Source organism: Nuphar pumila, chromosome 14 (genome assembly GCF_984573655.1).
Source record: "Nuphar pumila chromosome 14, dmNupPumi1.hap1.1, whole genome shotgun sequence".
NCBI lineage: Eukaryota > Viridiplantae > Streptophyta > Magnoliopsida > Nymphaeales > Nymphaeaceae > Nuphar > Nuphar pumila.
Genome location: NC_143262.1, coordinates 84,459,819 through 84,478,108, shown reverse-complemented (window position 1 = coordinate 84,478,108; position 18,290 = coordinate 84,459,819). Strand labels below are relative to the sequence as shown.

At 39.2% G+C, this 18,290-nt stretch overlaps 1 protein-coding gene across 2 annotated transcripts in view; it reads left to right on the top strand.

Annotated features, from left to right (window-relative positions):
- The first annotated feature begins 3,298 nt into the window (after window positions 1-3,298).
- Window positions 3,299-18,290, top strand: part of ARC5 (P-loop containing nucleoside triphosphate hydrolases superfamily protein) — a 31,353-nt gene continuing 16,361 nt past the window's right edge. The window contains exons 1-11 of one of the 2 annotated variants that reach the window (XM_089987471.1): window positions 3,299-3,846; window positions 5,440-5,604; window positions 6,250-6,372; window positions 6,541-6,762; window positions 6,938-7,071; window positions 7,155-7,247; window positions 7,492-7,555; window positions 7,757-7,805; window positions 7,980-8,062; window positions 9,593-9,750; window positions 9,857-9,917. In XM_089987471.1, the coding sequence (XP_089843597.1) occupies window positions 3,433-3,846; window positions 5,440-5,604; window positions 6,250-6,372; window positions 6,541-6,762; window positions 6,938-7,071; window positions 7,155-7,247; window positions 7,492-7,555; window positions 7,757-7,805; window positions 7,980-8,062; window positions 9,593-9,750; window positions 9,857-9,917 (1,566 nt within the window). In that variant the 5' untranslated portion in view covers window positions 3,299-3,432. The remainder of the gene's footprint in view (window positions 3,847-5,439; window positions 5,605-6,249; window positions 6,373-6,540; window positions 6,763-6,937; window positions 7,072-7,154; window positions 7,248-7,491; window positions 7,556-7,756; window positions 7,806-7,979; window positions 8,063-9,592; window positions 9,751-9,856; window positions 9,918-18,290) is intronic. The other variant, XM_089987472.1, reaches the window with a different exon arrangement.

Genomic DNA, 18,290 nt, shown 5'->3' with positions numbered 1-18,290 from the left:
TTTTTTTCGAGATAAAAAAAAAATGTCTACAATTATTAATAAAAATCTATTTCATATGGACCAATCAAACTATTTGCTGCAGTCAGGGCTGGGCTACAAAAATAGATAAAAATCTATTTCATATGGAATCAGGTCTGGGCTTTAAAAAAAAACAAATTGTTTTTAACTGTTTCGAGAGGCAGGACTGGGCTATATATATATATATATATATATATATATATATATATATATATATATCACCATCCATGTGTTGTTTGGCTGTACAACCGAAGATAAAGATGGAGGGTGATCAAGTGATCAGGTGCAGCAGCACATTGCATTTGTGCAATGCGATTGCATCTGATCCCAACACCATCTTGAGGGTTGCAGCTAATCAACAGTTCCAGATCAGACCTGAGGACAATCACCAAAAGCTATCCAAAAAAAAAAAAGAGAGTAAAAGAGTTAGGGATGTTAACAGAGTCGGATATATTTAATATCTGACCCGATTCCAAACCTGATTAGTCAGATTTAGTTAAGAAAACAAAATCCATTTAGTAATCAGATTCGGATTCAGTTTAGGATTTCATAACAGAATCCGATTACATGTATTTTTTCAGATTCTAAGCTTTTTCCTATCCAAATCTGAATCTCAATTTGAGTACGATTAGCCAATACTTGATTAGAGGGATTTGGTATTGGCTGCATGCCGAATCCAAACTGCTTTCCCTAAAAAGAGAGACCCAAATGAATGTATTAGCTCCTTTTTTACCAGCTAAAAAACACGTTTTTATTTTTTATACATTCCTTCTTACATATTCCTTATATTTTTTATTTTTTAAAATTTTGTTGTTACTAAAAAAGAACCAAAAGAAAGTAGCTTTCCATTGTCCCTATGAAACTTTGTGGAGCCCCAAAAATCCAATATCCTCCTCCAATACCAGTCGCTCCCCATCCAACATCACCAACCTGCCCTACTTCATCCACAACATCATTAATTCTATGCACAAAAAGGGACATTGACATAAATGGATACCAAAATTCCTCCTTTATCTTGCCCATGTAGAGTAAGCACATTACAAACAAAGGATACTAATCCTTGAGACTTGTTTAATTTTTAAACTATAAATGAGTGGGGAGTAGGTGCCTATCAAAGTTAGGATCCTAATGTGAGCGAGCTAGGGTTTTTAGGGTCCTTTTTTGCAAATCTGACATCATAGATGTATTCAACATGGTTGATTGGTTAAAAATGATACTTAGATCATATATTTTCAAACAAAATATGATTTTTTTAGTTTGAATATTTATGAAAATTGTAAGACAGTCAATTTTCAAACTTTATAAAAATCTATCCACTGTATAGGAATCAAATGATCCAATAATCCATTCTTATAAAATCAAGCATATAAAACACATCTATATAGTTAGATTGGAGAAAAACATGAAAAATAATATTTGAAAGCCTAATAGGCTAGCGGTAAGCACACATAGGAGTAGGCAGTTATCCTACTCACTATACATATAATTTAGTTGCCATTGAAATTAAGATAACATGCAAAGGATGCCATTGACATGACATAAAAAGATATCAGATCCAATACTTGGGATCCCAAACAAGGAAAATCATTGTGTGCAACGCCACACCCATCAAGTGCAGTGACTTTTACTATTTTTAAATAGTGATTTTTTTTTTGTTTTTTGTGTGGGCCCAGGACTTTGTTGAGTTCTTGGTAGATTACAAGACCCACATAACAAACTTTTTCCCATGCTTTTATTTTATGTTTTTTTTGGAAAGGCAAGCTAGGGTTAGGCAGACCCACCCCTACCAGAACAATAGCCATCCCATGTGGCAGAAGGATTCGATCCTAGGCCTTCAGCTTGACACAGGACCCCACTTACCACATGAGTTACCACCTCAGTGGTTTTTTCCCATGTTTTTTAGGTCATGGGCAATGTTGTCAGTATTGTCTCGGGCCATGAATCTTTTTTCAAACGATTTAGGTGAATCAGGCGATACCGATTCGGGATTGAATCATTTTGAATTGCCCAACTTTTAACCAACAAAAAAAACGTGTCAAAATAATACTAAAATATCAACAACCATTTTGACAAATTTCGAGTTTTTTTTTTTTTTAAATTAGCAGATTAATGCTAGTTTTTGTATCGGTTTTCTGACTCGATTCGATATGTATTGGGCGATTCGGACTGATTCACACACATATTGACAACATTGGTCACGGGACATGATGTACATGACCTGCATCAAATCATACATCTGCCACCGTCAATACCAAATTTCAGAATTTAAAAGTAAGGCCAACAAAAGCTAAAAAGAGAAAAGGACAATGGAACATAAAAGAGAAGAGGACAATCAATTTCACATAAAAAAAAGAGGACTGAAGGAAGAAGACTCATTGCATAGGTCCAATAATCAAAATTTTAAATGCATTATAGGCTCATAGAAATCATAGTTATAAGCTGCAATATACAGTTATTTTGAAATTATCGTCATAATAAAACTTTATTTTCCACATGCCAACTTTGTCTAAGGAAATGGTGAATTAAACACAAAAAGCACATGGAGGGCCTGTGCAAACGTAGAGATTCTAAATCTCTGAAAGTAAAAGCCATTTTTTCGTGCTTCCTCAACTTGAAAAACCCTCGCAATAACATGCGTTTTTGTCCATTTATTTTCGAAATGAAGCAATTTTTAGCAAATATTGTAGCGCCACACTTCTTACACTTTACAGAAAATTTCAAATATTGGGATGTTATTAACCCGTTATTTTCAAAATAAAGCAGTTATTGTCCCGCATTCTAGCGCCGATTCACTATGTGGGTAACAGCCGACGAGAGGCATCATACGCATCCAAAATATTTTTTTACCGTGAGAGTCATTCTCGGATAAAGCTCAGTAATGGCTTGCTGCCACCTGTAAAATGACAGAGCATCTTATTTAGAAATAGCCTTCAACTTTTCAGAATTCCATTTTGCCCTTCACGTGGCATAAAGAAGGCTTAGCTCCTACTTGGTGACATTCACCACCAGTCGTTCCTACCAGATAAGTGAAGACATTGTGGGGGCACATGACACACAGGTTGAAATTAAAAAAAAAAAAAGAGGACACGAGGAGTAGGACACAAAGTTTTTTAATTTTTAATCAATAAAAAATATTTTTTGATAATTTTTTTTGAAGAATAGGACACTATGTCAATACGTGTCCAATCGTATCATAGGGGCACGACCGAACCCGGCGTGTCTCTGTGATACATATTCCTCCACCTTCTGCCATCTTGTACGAGTGAAGCTCAGAAACAGAAAGGAAACAGGCAAGCTTCCAACTGTCTCTTCCTCTGAAACTGTGGAGCCCCAAAACCCTCCCTGCATTGCCCCCTCCCCTCCATTCCCCCAAACCCTAACTCTAATTCCCCACCAAAACCCTAATCTCCAAAGATGGGCTCCATTGATGGTGCCTCCTCTTCTCCTCCTCTGCACAAAGACCCACCACCACCAAGCTCAGTTGCAGAGGAAGCGGAGCGCCACCGCGCTCCGCCGCTCTTCTTCCTCCACGACGACTGCCAGAAGCTCTACGACGCCTACAACGAGCTCCACGGCCTCGCTCAGGAGTTCCACACCCCATTCGATGCCCCCGCCATCCTCGTCGTCGGCCACCAGACCGACGGCAAGAGCGCCCTCGTCGAGGCCCTCATGGGCTTCCAGTTCAACCATGTCGGCGGCGGGACGAAAACCCGGAGACCCATCACCCTCCACATGAAGTACAACTCGTTGTGCGAGGACCCGCTCTGCCATCTCGTCTACGAGGCTGACCCGACGTGCTCGGACGAGAAGTCTCTTGAGGAGATTCAAGTATGGAATTTCTGGTTTTTGGATTGTAAATAGGATTTTTTGCGTGGTTTGAGAATGTTGGTGTTCTAAATTTTCGGATTTTGGTGTGGTTTTTGTGTTCTTGGTTTAGTTGGTGGAGCTCTTAGCTGATCAGAAGTTTGATGGATTTTGATTTCTTTTGTGTAGTTATGTTAATGTCCATGATCTAGAATGATCACTACGTTTTTTTTCCTTAGCAAATTTGTTTGGTTTGTGTTAAAATTAAAAGGACCGCACACAAGAAAGAACTCAAGTATTTACGTGGTTCGGTTCTATGAAAACCTACGTTTGGGGGGTAATGCTGCCTCTCTTCCTCTCTTAACATTAGAGAGAGGAGAGATGATGTATTTATTTGTTTTGTATAACATCCATACATAGCTGTAATTCAGTAGAAATTACACGGTTAGCAAGCATATTATCAATCTACTGCTTGCTACAATAATCTTTTCCTATTGCTGCATTAGATAGGTCATGTATTTGGACACCACCAAGTCTGGTTGGGCCAGTTTGAATAGCCTATGAAACGATGAGTAAAACCCTTGTTGGAGGTTTTCCCGACTTGGCTTTGTCATGCCTCCTTTTGTTGAGTTTTTTTTCTTTACTAAGCATGTTTTGATGGTTGTTATCGTAGTATGTCATTGTTTTTGTCCTTTCAACACATTCTTATTTAAACTTCATTCCACTAATGTATTAAGAATTTCTTTTGTTTTTTTCCGTAAGAATGCATCACCCAATACTTTGTACTTTCATTTCTTCTTTCTCTTCTTGCTTCCTGCAACCTCCCATTGTAAATATGTATCAAACCAGTCATCATATGCAAAAGCATTTGCTTGCTTATTTTCAGGTGTTGTTTTGCAACAAGGTGCCTAAAGATAAACTGGAATTGATTTTTTTTTCTATTTATGAAGTATCACCTTTCAGTTTATTGTATTTTGACTTACAAGAGGACTGTAACTTACACGTTTTTGTCTTCTTGGATATATTTTTAATCTCTTTAAGACCAAGAAAACTTGTACTCTATTGACATCAAAGGCAATCGTTGATCTTTAACACACGTCAGAAAAAGAGATATCAAATTGATGATGAATATGCATCATTAATATTCTTACTGATTCTCAATCAGGGCATTTCATCATGATCCTTTATTTTCTTTGGATAATCTCAACCTTTTGGCAAAAAATTCATTTACAATTTATTCGCAAAAAAAAAGGAGAGGAAAAAATTACCTTATGAGATTTTCTTTTTTCTACGTGTCCATGTAGTATGTAAGAACGCTTACTAGCATGAAACTCTCCAAAGATCAGGAATTCCGTGAACTTTTGTAGGAGACCATTTTATGCTGAGATATAACTAACTTATGTATGCATTTTTCGTAGTGAAATTGCTAAGCCATTTCCATATATTTTTTTCAATCCACCCCTTTCATTTTCAGTAACGGCATTAACGAAATCACTGATATCTTGGTTCAATATTTTTTGCTTCATTTGTTGGCTGATTACTGCAGAATTATGATATCTCATGTTCAAGTAGCATAGGGTTATGCTAGTCTAAATAACGATTGATATTTGTACATAGGCATATATTGAAGCTGAAAACATGCGGCTCGAGCGTGATGCATGTCAGTTCTGTACAAAAGAAATAATCATTAGAGTTGAATACAAATATTGCCCAAACCTGACAATCATTGATACCCCAGGCCTTGTTGCTCCAGCTCCAGGGAGAAAAAATCGTATGCTACAGGTGCGTTCATTTGCAATCAATATGAAGGTTTGAGCTCTGTATATTGTTGAGATACTTCTCTATGCACTGAAGAAAGTGATTTAGAACTTGTTAATTGCCACATTTACGAATGATCAACTGTAACTTGTTTTGCATTTCTCGGGTGGTTTACATCATCATCTTGTATTTGATTGTGTTTCTATTGTTTGGCCTAGCAATGGAAATGGGCTCAGTATGGATTCACATAAATTCTTGTTTGCAGGAAGTTATCATGTCTTCATTTTTTATGATCAAATTTGAAGAACATAAAACAGTTATAAAATCATGACCAAAATGTGGCACTCTTTGATATATCTGTTCAGAATGATTCCTATTGATTTTCAAATCAACTTTTCTATGCCTTAAAGGGGTAATTTAAGTTAAAATTTCTTCTTTCAAAATTGTAAAAAATTAATTGTTTGGAAAAATATATTATAATTGTAATTTTCAGGTTTTGGTTGGCAACCTTCTCTTTTCTATTTGTTTTTTTTTCTTTTGCTGGGGAGGGTGCAGGTTGGGTTTGCGTTTTTATCATGTTTTCATCAATTCTTTGAATCATTCTCTCATGGTGTACTCTTGTTTTTCTTTCCCCTCCAATAACTAATACTATTACAAATATATGTGAAGGCTCAAGCACGTGCAGTTGAAGCACTTGTGAGAGATAAAATGCAACATAAGGAGTTTATCATTCTCTGTCTTGAGGACTGCAGTGATTGGAGTAATGCCACTACTCGTCGAGTCGTGATGCAGGTACTTGCATGCTTACATGATAAACATCCTGTCTTTCATTCACGTAAGACCTTTTCATTGCTTTCATTTGGTGGCCATGTTTTCTGATTACTTCATGCATTAATTGTTGAATATTGTTGACAGGAAATATGATTTGATTGTCAAAAATTTCTTTGTACACTTGTGTAGATTGATCCTGAACTGTCAAGGAGTGTCGTGGTATCCACAAAGCTTGACACAAAAATTTTGCAATTTGCCCGATCTTCTGACGTGGAAGTGTTTCTTAAACCGCCTGCTCGCACTCTTGATGGCAGCATTTTGGGGGGTTCCCCCTTCTTTACGTCCGTACCATCTGGAAGAGTGGGTTCTGGACAGGAATCTGTTTTTAGATCAAATGATGAGTTTAAACAGGTAATTCTTTGTCTATCCATTGCATACTTTTCTGGTTCAGAGTTGATGCAAGGATCATCAAAACAAAAACAGTATGGCTTTTAGCACAAACTTGAAATAAATCACGGTAAAGATTTGAATGTTCAATTTAATTGTTTGTTGAAATGATTCTATGCAATATTTTTTGTTATTTCAGGCTGTTTCTTTGAGGGAGTTGCAAGATATTGCTTCATTGGAAGAAAAGCTAGGTCGCTCCTTGTCAAAAGAAGAAAGATATAGAATTGGTGTAAGCAGCCTTAGAATGTTTCTTGAAGAACTACTGCAGAAAAGGTGCACATTGTTTAGAATGCTTTCTTTATTGCATTAGCTCTATTTTGTGGACTAAAGGCTCTTCAAAACTTTTCGAATGTAAGATACATGGACAGTGTTCCTTTGATAATCCCTCTTCTTGAAAAGGAGTACCACTGCATTACAAGGAAATTGCATGAAATAAACCAGGAGCTAAAGTAAGTATTTTTTCTCTCAATATTGGACATAATAAGTTGAAAGCCTCATTTGTGAGCATGAAAACAATACTTAATGTGATACTGGTGCTTCCTATGTCTTCCAAATCACGCTTTGCAAGTCATGCCTACTAATTTTGGATCTTCAATTTCAGATATGCATTGTAAAAAAATTTGTCTGGGGGAACTTATGGGTACTGGATAGAAACATCAGTATGATTGCTTATTGTGATTTCTTTTGTGGCAGCAACATGGATGAAGTAAAACTGAAGGAGAAGGGGCGGCTTTTTCATGATTCACTTCTAACCAAGGTTTTATCTATGAGCATATACTTCTATGGCTGAATCCATTCATGACTTACTGTTTGCACATATTTGTTTTGGTTTTCATAATAATTTGTGAACTGCTGATATTGTTCTACCATGAACCATCCTTTGTATAGGTTAATTATAGAGGTATTCAGAATCATCTATCTCTTTGCTGCTTACTGTTAAGTTTTTTTTTCCCCTCAGTTATCGCTGCTGTTGAAGGGAACAGTTGTGGCACCTCCTGATAAATTTGGTAAAACTTCTCTTATGTTATGCTAAACGAATCACAATAAGATATAAAAATCTATTGCAGGTGTAATCTGCATTTAGGAGTTTGTATACATGTGTGCTTACATATATATGTAGGTTTGTGTATGTGGGTATGTGTTTCTGCCAACTCAAGAAAGATTTTGTTCTTTGGTTGCAGGGGAGACCTTACAAGATGAGAGGGTCAATGGAGGGGCTTTCCATGGAACTGATGGCCTTCAGATTCCATACAAATTCATGCCAGTATGTTGTAAAGTTAATGCTTCAATTGTCGTCATTGTTGTTTGAGTTAGTTGTATATGATTTCCACCTAGAAATAATTGGAAGTTAATTCATTCTGCTTTCTAGAACATGTGCAAATAACTGGAGGTATTTCTTTGGTATTTTTTATGAGTAGGTGATTTTTAGAATTATATGAAATGTTAGCTGGATTCTTTTAAATTTTTCTTATTTTAATGATGCAGCTGTTGTATTAAACTATAATATCACTATGGCTTTTGGTGATAATTCTATGATGTCACATGGTGAATATTGATTAACATGAATTTTTTCTATTTCGTTGTTGTCTTTTTCCCTATTCACATTTCTTTCTTTATAAAATTAATTTTTTAAAATTTTCTCTAATTTTTCTTTTTCAATTTTAAAATGTTCTAATCTTTCAAAATTTAAATGGAAAATTACAGTTGTTTTAGTACACTCATACGCTAGAGCTTTATGCATTTTCAAACTTATAATTTTCTATATAATATTTTTACTTTTTTTTCCATGTCAGAATCCTTTTGGGTAATTTCCAGATCCAGACCCACCTTTACCGGGTATTCCATGTTAGGTACCAACTTTTCCTGAATCAAAATCTCGACCTACTGTTTCACAAAGCCTGTCAATTAGGAACCTTTGGTTAACCTCCATCAGTAAAAACACAAACCGACTGATTCATATGCTTGTTGTGGAGTTCATGTTTTACCATTGTTCACAAAAATTACATGATTGTGCTTTTGAACACAAATATTGTAACTACTCTTACAGGTTAAAGTTCCTGGGTAAAGGGTATTTTAATTTTAGAAATTTAGCAGGGTCAGCTACCTGCTTATAAAGTTCCTGTTTTACCCTTCTTCACTGAAAATACGTGGCTACCCTTTTGCACGCAGAAATAACCTACTACCCTTTATGTGTTAAAGTTCCTGGGTGAAAGGCATTTTTGGTCATTTTAGAAATTTAACTTCGGTAAGTGGTTCAAGGCAATCATAGGTCACAACAGGTCCATATTTGACTATTGTCAGAGAAACGTAGATCTATATCAGAAATTTGAGCAAAGGAAGGCCTCTCTTTGGAATTATATGCAAAGGGTAGGTCTCTAAATGAAAATTTCCCTTTCTTGTCTTCTCTCTCTCTCTCTCTCATCAACTAATCTTTTGGTTTAGCCTTAGTTTTTTTCTTTCCAGTTTCATGGTTGGCTTTATCTTAAGCAAAATTGAGTCTTATTGTAGGATTGGGCTGTCATGATTATCATATTTCCAGTTAAGACCCTACATGAGTTTCTGAATCTATTTTAGTTCTATTCAAGTTTGATTTGACATTTAACTCTGGACGTCATGGCATCATAATTTGCTTTTATGTCATTTGCTAGATGCTTCAGAATTGTACCAAGTCTGATCTGTGACAAATTCCTACTTACTATTTTCCATGATTTTGTATGTTAGATTGCATTTGATATTTTATGTTATTTATTTTTTACTACAAAGTCTCAAACTATTGAATGTTGTTCGCTATCAGAATGCTGGGATGCGTCTTTATGGGGGTGCACAGTATCATAGAGCTATGGCTGAATTCCGTTTTGTAGTTGGTGGAATTAAATGTCCTCAAATTACTCGGGAGGAAATAGTGAATGCATGTGGAGTTGAAGATGTTCATGATGGGACTAACTATTTCAGGCATGCTCGCCTTTCAATAATTCTTTATTAATATAATTGTTCAACAGTGTTTTTTTGTATTTGATTATTTAGTTGTTATTATGATGGCATGCTGAATTTTTTGTAGGACTGCTTGTGTGATTGCTGTTGCAAAAGCCCTTGACACATTTGAACCTTTTCTTCATCAGGTATCATGACTTCCTTTGGGAAGTTCCTCATTAATTCTCCTTTTGTCTCTAAATACTTGTTAACGAGATCAAACGTCGCACCGTTTGAAAATTTTTGGGCACTTTTCTTTTATATTCAATGAAACCATTGGATTAGCTGGGATGCAATATCACATGAACATGGAACTATGTTTGGCTTATGACAAGGACACGTTTTGCTAGGACATGCACATTCACAAGGTCAGAGAAGCATCTACTATATGCATACGTTCAATATTAGAAATATATAGTTGCCATTACCATATTAAATATAAGAATTTGGGAGTCACAGTTACAAGGCATTGTAGTAAGTCTTAGAACATATACTATAGAACTAGGTGTTTCTTCAAAGAAAGAAATACCCCTCCTATGTCTAACAAAGTGTCATGTGATATCCATGTTTAATCATATCAACATGGGATGTGGAGGAATAGGTTTCTCTTGGAGCTGAAAAAATGTTGGCTATGATATGTTAGTTTTAGTCGGCTGTTCAATTTATTCTTTCAATTTAAAAGCACAGAGGACTAGATGAGCTATGTGCTGTATATTATTTTCTGGATACAATTTTTGCTACTCTTCTATTCCGCAGTTCTAATCCTTGATTCAAGTAGATCAATTGCGTGAATAAAGGCAAGATATTGGACAGCACTTAGACCTTGCTGCCAAGCCTGGACATGATCTGAACAAGGAAAGATGTTTGGTTATTGATCAGTTTTTTTTGCTGAAACTCATTTGATAGCATAGTCATATAGACCCTCGACGTTTCTTTTTTTTTTTATCTGTGAACTGGATTTCATCATTCATGAATTTCCCAAGAATTAGTCACTTTCAGTGAAGTGCCATTTGGTAAATGTCACTGGCCCTAGCGTGGATGCGCTGGGTTGTTCTCATCTCTAGATCACTTAAAGTCATCCCTTAGTTTTTGCCTTTTTCTGGTGCAGATTGTGCTAGTAGTCCTTACATTGTCAACTACTCTCTAGTTGCTATATTTATTTGGGGACCAAGTTATGTGGAGTGTTCAGAGGAAATTTGCATTGTTCATTCCGAGGGGCTTTTTAGCAATGGTTTGGTTGCAGCAGTTTCTTGGTACAACATCTACTTGGTGGAAAAAAAGGTTCCATGTTTACTGCTATATTATGACTCTAACCCAGCTTAGCAAGCCAATATGTTGAGATTGATCAATATATATCCTGATAAAATTGAAGACTAGGAAGTTGGTCTGGTATTTGGTAGTACTATTCAGCATCAAGTAGAACATATTCATTTCATGCTTCCTTTCAGAAAGGCATTTCGTCATTAAAAAAGTTAAGCAACTATGGCAGATCCATAACAAGTTTTACAACAGATACAATAGGAGTTATTATTATTAAATAGTTGTAACCAGTGTCACCAATATCATTGATATTTTGAAAATATCGTGATATTATCGGCAATTACCGGTCAGCCGATAATATCTGCAAAATATCATGATATTTTCAAAATATTACTAGAAATAAAAATATCACAATATTATCATGATATTTTTGAAAATTTTCTTATTTTATATATTTGAAGCCCATTGTTTTTATTTTTTGTTTCTTTTTGTATTTTAAAAACTTTTCAAACTTATTTACTTGTATTTTTCGAAAAAAATGAGATAAAACCTGTTATTTTCTTATCTTTCTTATTATTTTTTATATTTTAAATTTTTTTAAACTCCCTAGATTTCCCCAAGAAAAATTACTTATTGAAAATCTCTCCGAGAAATTACCTTAATGATACGGGTGATATGGTTGCAACTTTGTCCTTTTTATCATAAACTTCTTCTATATTTCTTCTATGTTGTGTGAAAATGCTCTTCTCTATCATGATGGATCCCTAGGTATAGCTCACTACCGTACTTATGGAGGACATGAGGAGTTTTGTGTGCTTATTTCTTGGAACATGTCTTTTTCATCTTTCTATGCCTTCTCCCTTCTTTATTCAGGTTTTGAGATCTTACTTTTATGCATGAGCATGCCCATCTCAGATCCAGATCTTGGATTAAGTTAGTCACACACATGCATGCATGCATATAGGTACAAAAAACGAGGTGAAGGCAAGGCCTTAGCGAAGAAGTCTGCCAGCTGACATTATGAAGTTACATAAGGTAATTCAATGGTTCTTTACAAAAATTCTTCTCAAACATAGTGGCAATCCATCTCTATATGCTTGGTGTGTTCATAATAAGTGTGGTTGCTTGCAATATAAATATCACTCTTATTGTCTCCGCACATCTTTGAAGGACTAGAGATGATTACGCCTATATCTTTGAGAAGACCCTTCAACCAAATGATTTTCATCGTTGTGGTTGCCACGACTCTATATTCAGTTTCGGTGGATAACAGAGAGACCTTGTGCTGCTTCTTGCACCTCCAAGATATAAAAGATTCACCTAAAAAAACAAAGACCCATAGTTGAAACTCTATCATTGGGATTACCTCATCAATCAACATCAGTATAAGCAATTAACTCTAAAGAAGAAGAAGAGGATAAAAATAGCGCTTTGGTGATAATATTCCTGATATATTTGATAATTCGTAGAACACTCATATGCACCGTAGTTGGTGCAAGCTGAAACTGACTGGCTGAGTTTACCTTATGGGCAATGTTTGGTCTGGTGATGGATAAGTCAAGGATCCAACCAATTTTCGGTATGGAGTTGAATCATCAAGTAGAGTTCCATCCTCCAATCTTAATTTTGCATTTACAACTTTTGGTGTATTAACCTTTTTATCATTAGAGATTCCAGATTTGGCAATAATATCTACAACCAGTTTCATTTGAGACAACACATATCCTCGAGGAGAATAAGCCACTTTAATATCTAGAAAATACCTGAGAAAACCAATGTCAGCCATATCAAAATGTTTTTTAAGAACATTTTTAATTTCATCAATTCCCTTTTAATCACTTCCTGTGAGGATCATATTATCTACATATAATAAGAGTATGACAATATCAATACTTGTATCTTTTACAAAAAGAGCACTTTCAGCGTAACAAGATTTATAACCCAAATTTAGCATAATATTGCTAAACCAATCATACCTAGCTTTGGGGCTTGTTTAAGCCCATATAAAGCTTTCCTTAATCAAATAACTTTTCCTCTGTCTATCTCAAGACTGGGAGGAGGATCCATGTACACTACCTCATTTAGATCATCATTTAAAAAAACATTATTAACATTAAGTTGGTAAATAGACTACTTTTTAATAGATGATAAGGCAATGAGTGTCCTAACACTAGTCATACAGGCTACGATAGCAAATGCCTCTTCATAGTCTAGTCCATACTCTTGGAAATAACCTTTGGCTACCAACCTAGCCGTATATTTTTCTAAGGATCCATCTCCTTTTGTAAAAACACACGTAAAAAAAATGTTGGACCCGGGTTAGATCCGAATTTGACTCAGATCCAAAACCCCATTAGGGTTGGGGCACCGCCCTGTGTCTTTATAAGACAACGCAAGGGGAGGGGCGAGGGTCTCATTCGACCCCCCCCCCCCCCCCCCCCTGTGCTGCAGCCCTCTCCCTCTCGTCGCCTTTCTCGACTCGCCGTCGCCGGCGACAACACTGCCGTTCCCAACCGACCCTCTTCCCCCTTGCTCTTCCTCTCACCCTCGTTCCTCTTCGCCCTCTTTCCTCTCCCGTTTGACCTCCAGCCTCAGGCCGGCAGGGCCTCCCCTTCCCAACGACCCGGTCTGCCCACCCCGCGTCCGACCACCTGCCGCTGGCAGCCCAACTGTCATCCCCCTTTCTAGAGCACCTCTGTGCTCGTCCCTCTCCTTCCCTCTGCATACGCCGACGGGCAGTCTCGACCGACGTCCGTCGCTCCCTCAGCTCGTCGGAGCCGCACGACGACGACACCAACCCCCCGACGCCGTTTGCCGCAGGTAACCTCTCTCTGAGTCTCTGCGTTGTCTTCTTGTTCGTCTTCGTCTTCTTCGTCCCCTTTGTCTTCTTCCATTTTTCGGTAGGCCGGCAGGGGCGACACCACTCCCCTGCCCCGTCTATTTTTTTAAGCAGGCAGGGGCAAGCCCCTGCCTCCCTCTCCTTTCCCTCTGTACGCAGGGGAGGGGCCGGGCCCCCTCCCTGCGTGCTTTGTTTGCAGGGGAGGGGCCGAGCCCCCTCCATGCGCCCTCTGTTTGCAGGGGAGGGGTCGGCCCCCCTCCCTGCATCCTCTGTTTGTAGGGAAGGGGCCGAGCCCCTCTCTGTCTCCATTTGTTTGGCAGGGGCGAAGACCCTGCTGCTTGGGTCTTCCGGCAGGCAGGGCGAAGCCCTGCCTCCCCTTGGTCAAGCAGGTGCCGAGCCTCTGGCGCCTGGGCCTTTCTCCAGTAGGTCAGCAGGGGCAGAGTCCTTGTCGCCTTCGGTTCCTCTGATAGGTCGGCAGGGGCATAGCCTTGCCGCCTCTGTTTTTTTTCGACAGGCTGGCAGAGGCCAAGCCCCTGCCACCTTCCTTTTTTCGGCAGGACGACAGAGTCCGAGCCCCTACCACCCTCTGCATTCTTGGCAAGTCGGCAGGGGTCGAGCCCCTGCCGCCTTTTGTTTTCCCAGTAGGTCGGCAGGGGCCAAGCCCTTGCCTTTGCCTCCTTTGCGCATTTTGGCAGAGCCGAGCTTGGCCTGGTAGTCGAGTCCACCCTTGCCTCCCCGATGCCTACCGGCAGGGCCGGACCCCCTTGCCTGTTTATATTTCTTTTAAGCATTAACTCGTATACTAATTGTTTGTCTTTCGCAGCTTGCACGACGGAGCCTCACGCACCCCACGACCCAAGACCCTCATCTCGTACACTCGAGACATGCACAACCCCTGAAACCCCTCAAGGTAGGGAAAAGTTGTGCAAAGGATAATAAATGAGCCTAAATTAAGCAATTAAAACTTAAAATGAGAAAAGGAAGGACTAAGGACAATATGTATACATATATCTATATATGTATGCATTTAACTCAAGGACACAGTTTCGCGATCCTTGTCCTTTTGCTTTTTCGTCTTTATTGCTTTTTATTATTGCCGCGCTTTATGTGCTCAGGCTTTTATTCTCGCATTTAGTTTCTGTCTTTTTCTTTCTTGTCTTTACTTTGCCGTCGCGCTTTATGTGCCCAGGCTTTTATTTTTGCATTTATTTTCTGTCTTTACCTTGCCGTCACGCTTTATGTGCCTAGGCTCTTACTTTCTCTTTTATTTCCTGTCTTTTTTTATTTTTACTTTGCTGACGCTCTTCAGCGCGCTGCCTTATGCATTTACTTGCTTGCATGTTTGTTTAGCCGATGTGCGGTTTCATACCTCGTGCACTGCCTTAAGTATTTACTTACTATTTGTGCGTTTAGTCGATGCATGATTTTCGTACTTCGTGCACTGCTTACGAGGTTTTGCGTTCAACACAGTTTTGCACTTTGGGGATCGATGTTACTTTACCGTCGCACTGTATTGTGCACAAGCTCGCTTTTTGCCGACTTGCACTTGAGTGCAACTTAGAGCATATACCGTTTCTATTCCCTTGCGACTTACATTGTAAAGTTGTGCTTAAAGTCTATTTTGCTTTTGTTGAGTCTGATGTAAGCTGCCCGGTTCAGGTGAATCAATACCCCGAAGGGGCAACCGGTATGCTTGAACTGTAATAGCCTTCGGGCAAAATTGTGAATGAATTAAATGCGTTGAGCTTTCTTTTGTTCACCCTTGTTGTGATTGCAATTCTTTTCCCTCTATTCTCTCTTGCTCTCTTGCACTCTGATTACAAGCTTCCGCAATTAGCAAACGAGCTAACAAGTAGGCTTGAGGCGGTAAGGAAGGATCGTCACGCCGCGCTCGCCCATTGAAGGAAATAGGCCCGTGACAAGTGGTATCAGAGCCCGTTCTCGTGCTGAGGAAGAGACTCTGGAGTCAGTGTCGACAGACTGCGATTTGTGAGCAAGACATCGTGGTGCCTTATCAAAATCTGCGCAACACCAAAGACAAGGCAATTGTCGAAGCTGAGGAGATGGGTTAACTTTGGGGCCAAGAAGAGATGGCTGCAACTGTCAACAAGCTGGTGGAAGATGTGACTTCGTACGAGTAAGCGATTTCACGCGCAGTTGAATCATTCGGTGGACTGAATGATACGGTGGCGAGCCTGCAAGAGCATGCGAACTTACATATGGGACAGATCACTTCGTTGACGACAACAGTGGCTGACTTGCAGACTGAAGTAGGGGAGCTTCAGTTGAAAAACCGCACATTGCAGCGGTCAGTGACCCTAAATGGTGGAAATGGTGAGAGGCCATAAATGATTGATGTGCCAAGACCCGCAAAGTTCAATGGTTCTCGAGACAGCAAGGCCATTGAGAACTTTTTGTTCTAAGTAGAAGACTATTTGGATATTCAAAATGTGACGCTTGAAGATCTTCGGATTAAGGCTGCAGCAGCGTTATTGGATGGGGATGCTATCTCTTGGTGGAGGCAGAAGCACAGCGACATGGAGAGAGGTCAATGCGTGATAGACACTTTTGACGACTTCAAAATAGAGCTGCACAATTACTTTATGCCGAGAAATGCGCAGAGACAGGCATACCGGATGGTTCGTGAGCTTAAACATACTGGTTCGTTACAAGACTATGTCAGAATGTTCCAGAAGCTTATGCTGGAGTTGCCTAACATGCCAGAAGAGGATAAGCTCAACTGGTTCATTGTGAGAATTCAACTATGGGCACAGTCTGAAGTGGAAAGGAACAACTCCCGTATTTTGAAAGATGCATATATGGCGGTCGAGCGCTTTTGAAAGATGCATATATGGCGGTCGAGCGCTTAGTTGACACTCAGCGCAAGTCTTTCACCCCATCAACCAAAGTCGGAAAGAATCCTGACTACGGAAGAAAGAAGGATGAGCGGTGCAATAACAAAGGTGAGGCATCAACACGCCATCAATTCGACAAGAAACAAAACTACACAAAGCATAACAACAACAACAACAAGGGTACAGTTGTGACATGCTGGTTCTGTGGCGATTGACATATCGCCAGACAGTGCCCCAAGCACCTCGTAAAGGACGACGAGCACGCCAATGCAACACAGGAAAAATGCAGTGATACTGAATGCAATGACACTGAGACCATGCAACCGCGGATGGGAGCCATGCAGTCGATCAACGTAGTTAGAAGTTGCAGAGTTGAGAACAAACAGGTTAGCAAAGAACTGATTACAAGCTCTTTTGCACTCTGATTACAAGCTTCTGCGACTGGCAAGCGAGCTGACAAGTAGGCTTGCGGCGGTAAGGAAGGATCGTCGTGCCACGCTGGCCCATTGAAGGAAATAGGCCCGTGATAGTTTCACTCATTTGTTTTAAAAGTCACGATTCACACATGCATTTCGATGATTTTTAGGCGCAAACCCATATTTTCAAATGCATAGTTTTACAAGGCAAATTTTGAAAGTCTTTTGCGAGATAGTGGTTAGATCTCCCAAATCAATGTATTTGGGAGAGGTGTTGTGCAACCTCGGTTTGTGTATCCAATACGACTCGGATGATCCTGATTAAGGGACATGAACTTGAGTTTTGGTTTGGTCCTTTGGGAAACTCTTATTTCGTTCATCGAGTCCAGTATCGCGAGTTATGCGTGACATACGGATACTGCGATAAACGAATGAGAGATCCCTAGCAATCTTGCCTCGTGCGAGTTGCACAAGTGTTGTATCCATTGTTCGAAAGATAAATCATGATAAAAAATAAGATATTTGTTGCATCACTTCTTTGCGAGACTTTGTTGTTGGGTTTCTTTTGGAGAAACCCATGCCCTTCTCTTCGTAGTCATACTTTTAGGCATGTACGACATGGCTGGACTACGATGAGTAGGATGAGACGTCGGTGGTCACCTCGATACATGTATTGACACATTATTGTAATCATATAATGTTGACGTTCTCCTAACAAGCAAGAGGCTCGTGTCGGTCTAAAGGACCTGTGCATGTTCAATTTGAACTTGAACGATTGCACCATGTATTTTTGCATAGTAATGTTGTGGGGATTTCCTTTAAGAAATCCATACCCCTCTCATCGTGGTTGTACTTTTGAACAAGTACGTTGCGTACTACGATGAGTAGGATGAAAGGTCTATGTTTACCTCGAACGTGCAATGACACGTGTTTGAGACCACATAATGGTGATGTTTTCACCTTCACAATATGTTGACCCCTCTCATCGTGGTTGTACTTTTGAATAGGTATGTTGCGTACTGCGGTGAGTAGGATGAAAGGTGTATGGTTGCCGTGAACGTGCACTGACGCGTTTAAATCACCTAATGGTGATGATTTCGTCTTCATAGGCAAGATGCTCGAGGGGGTCGAAAGACCAAAGCATATAGAATG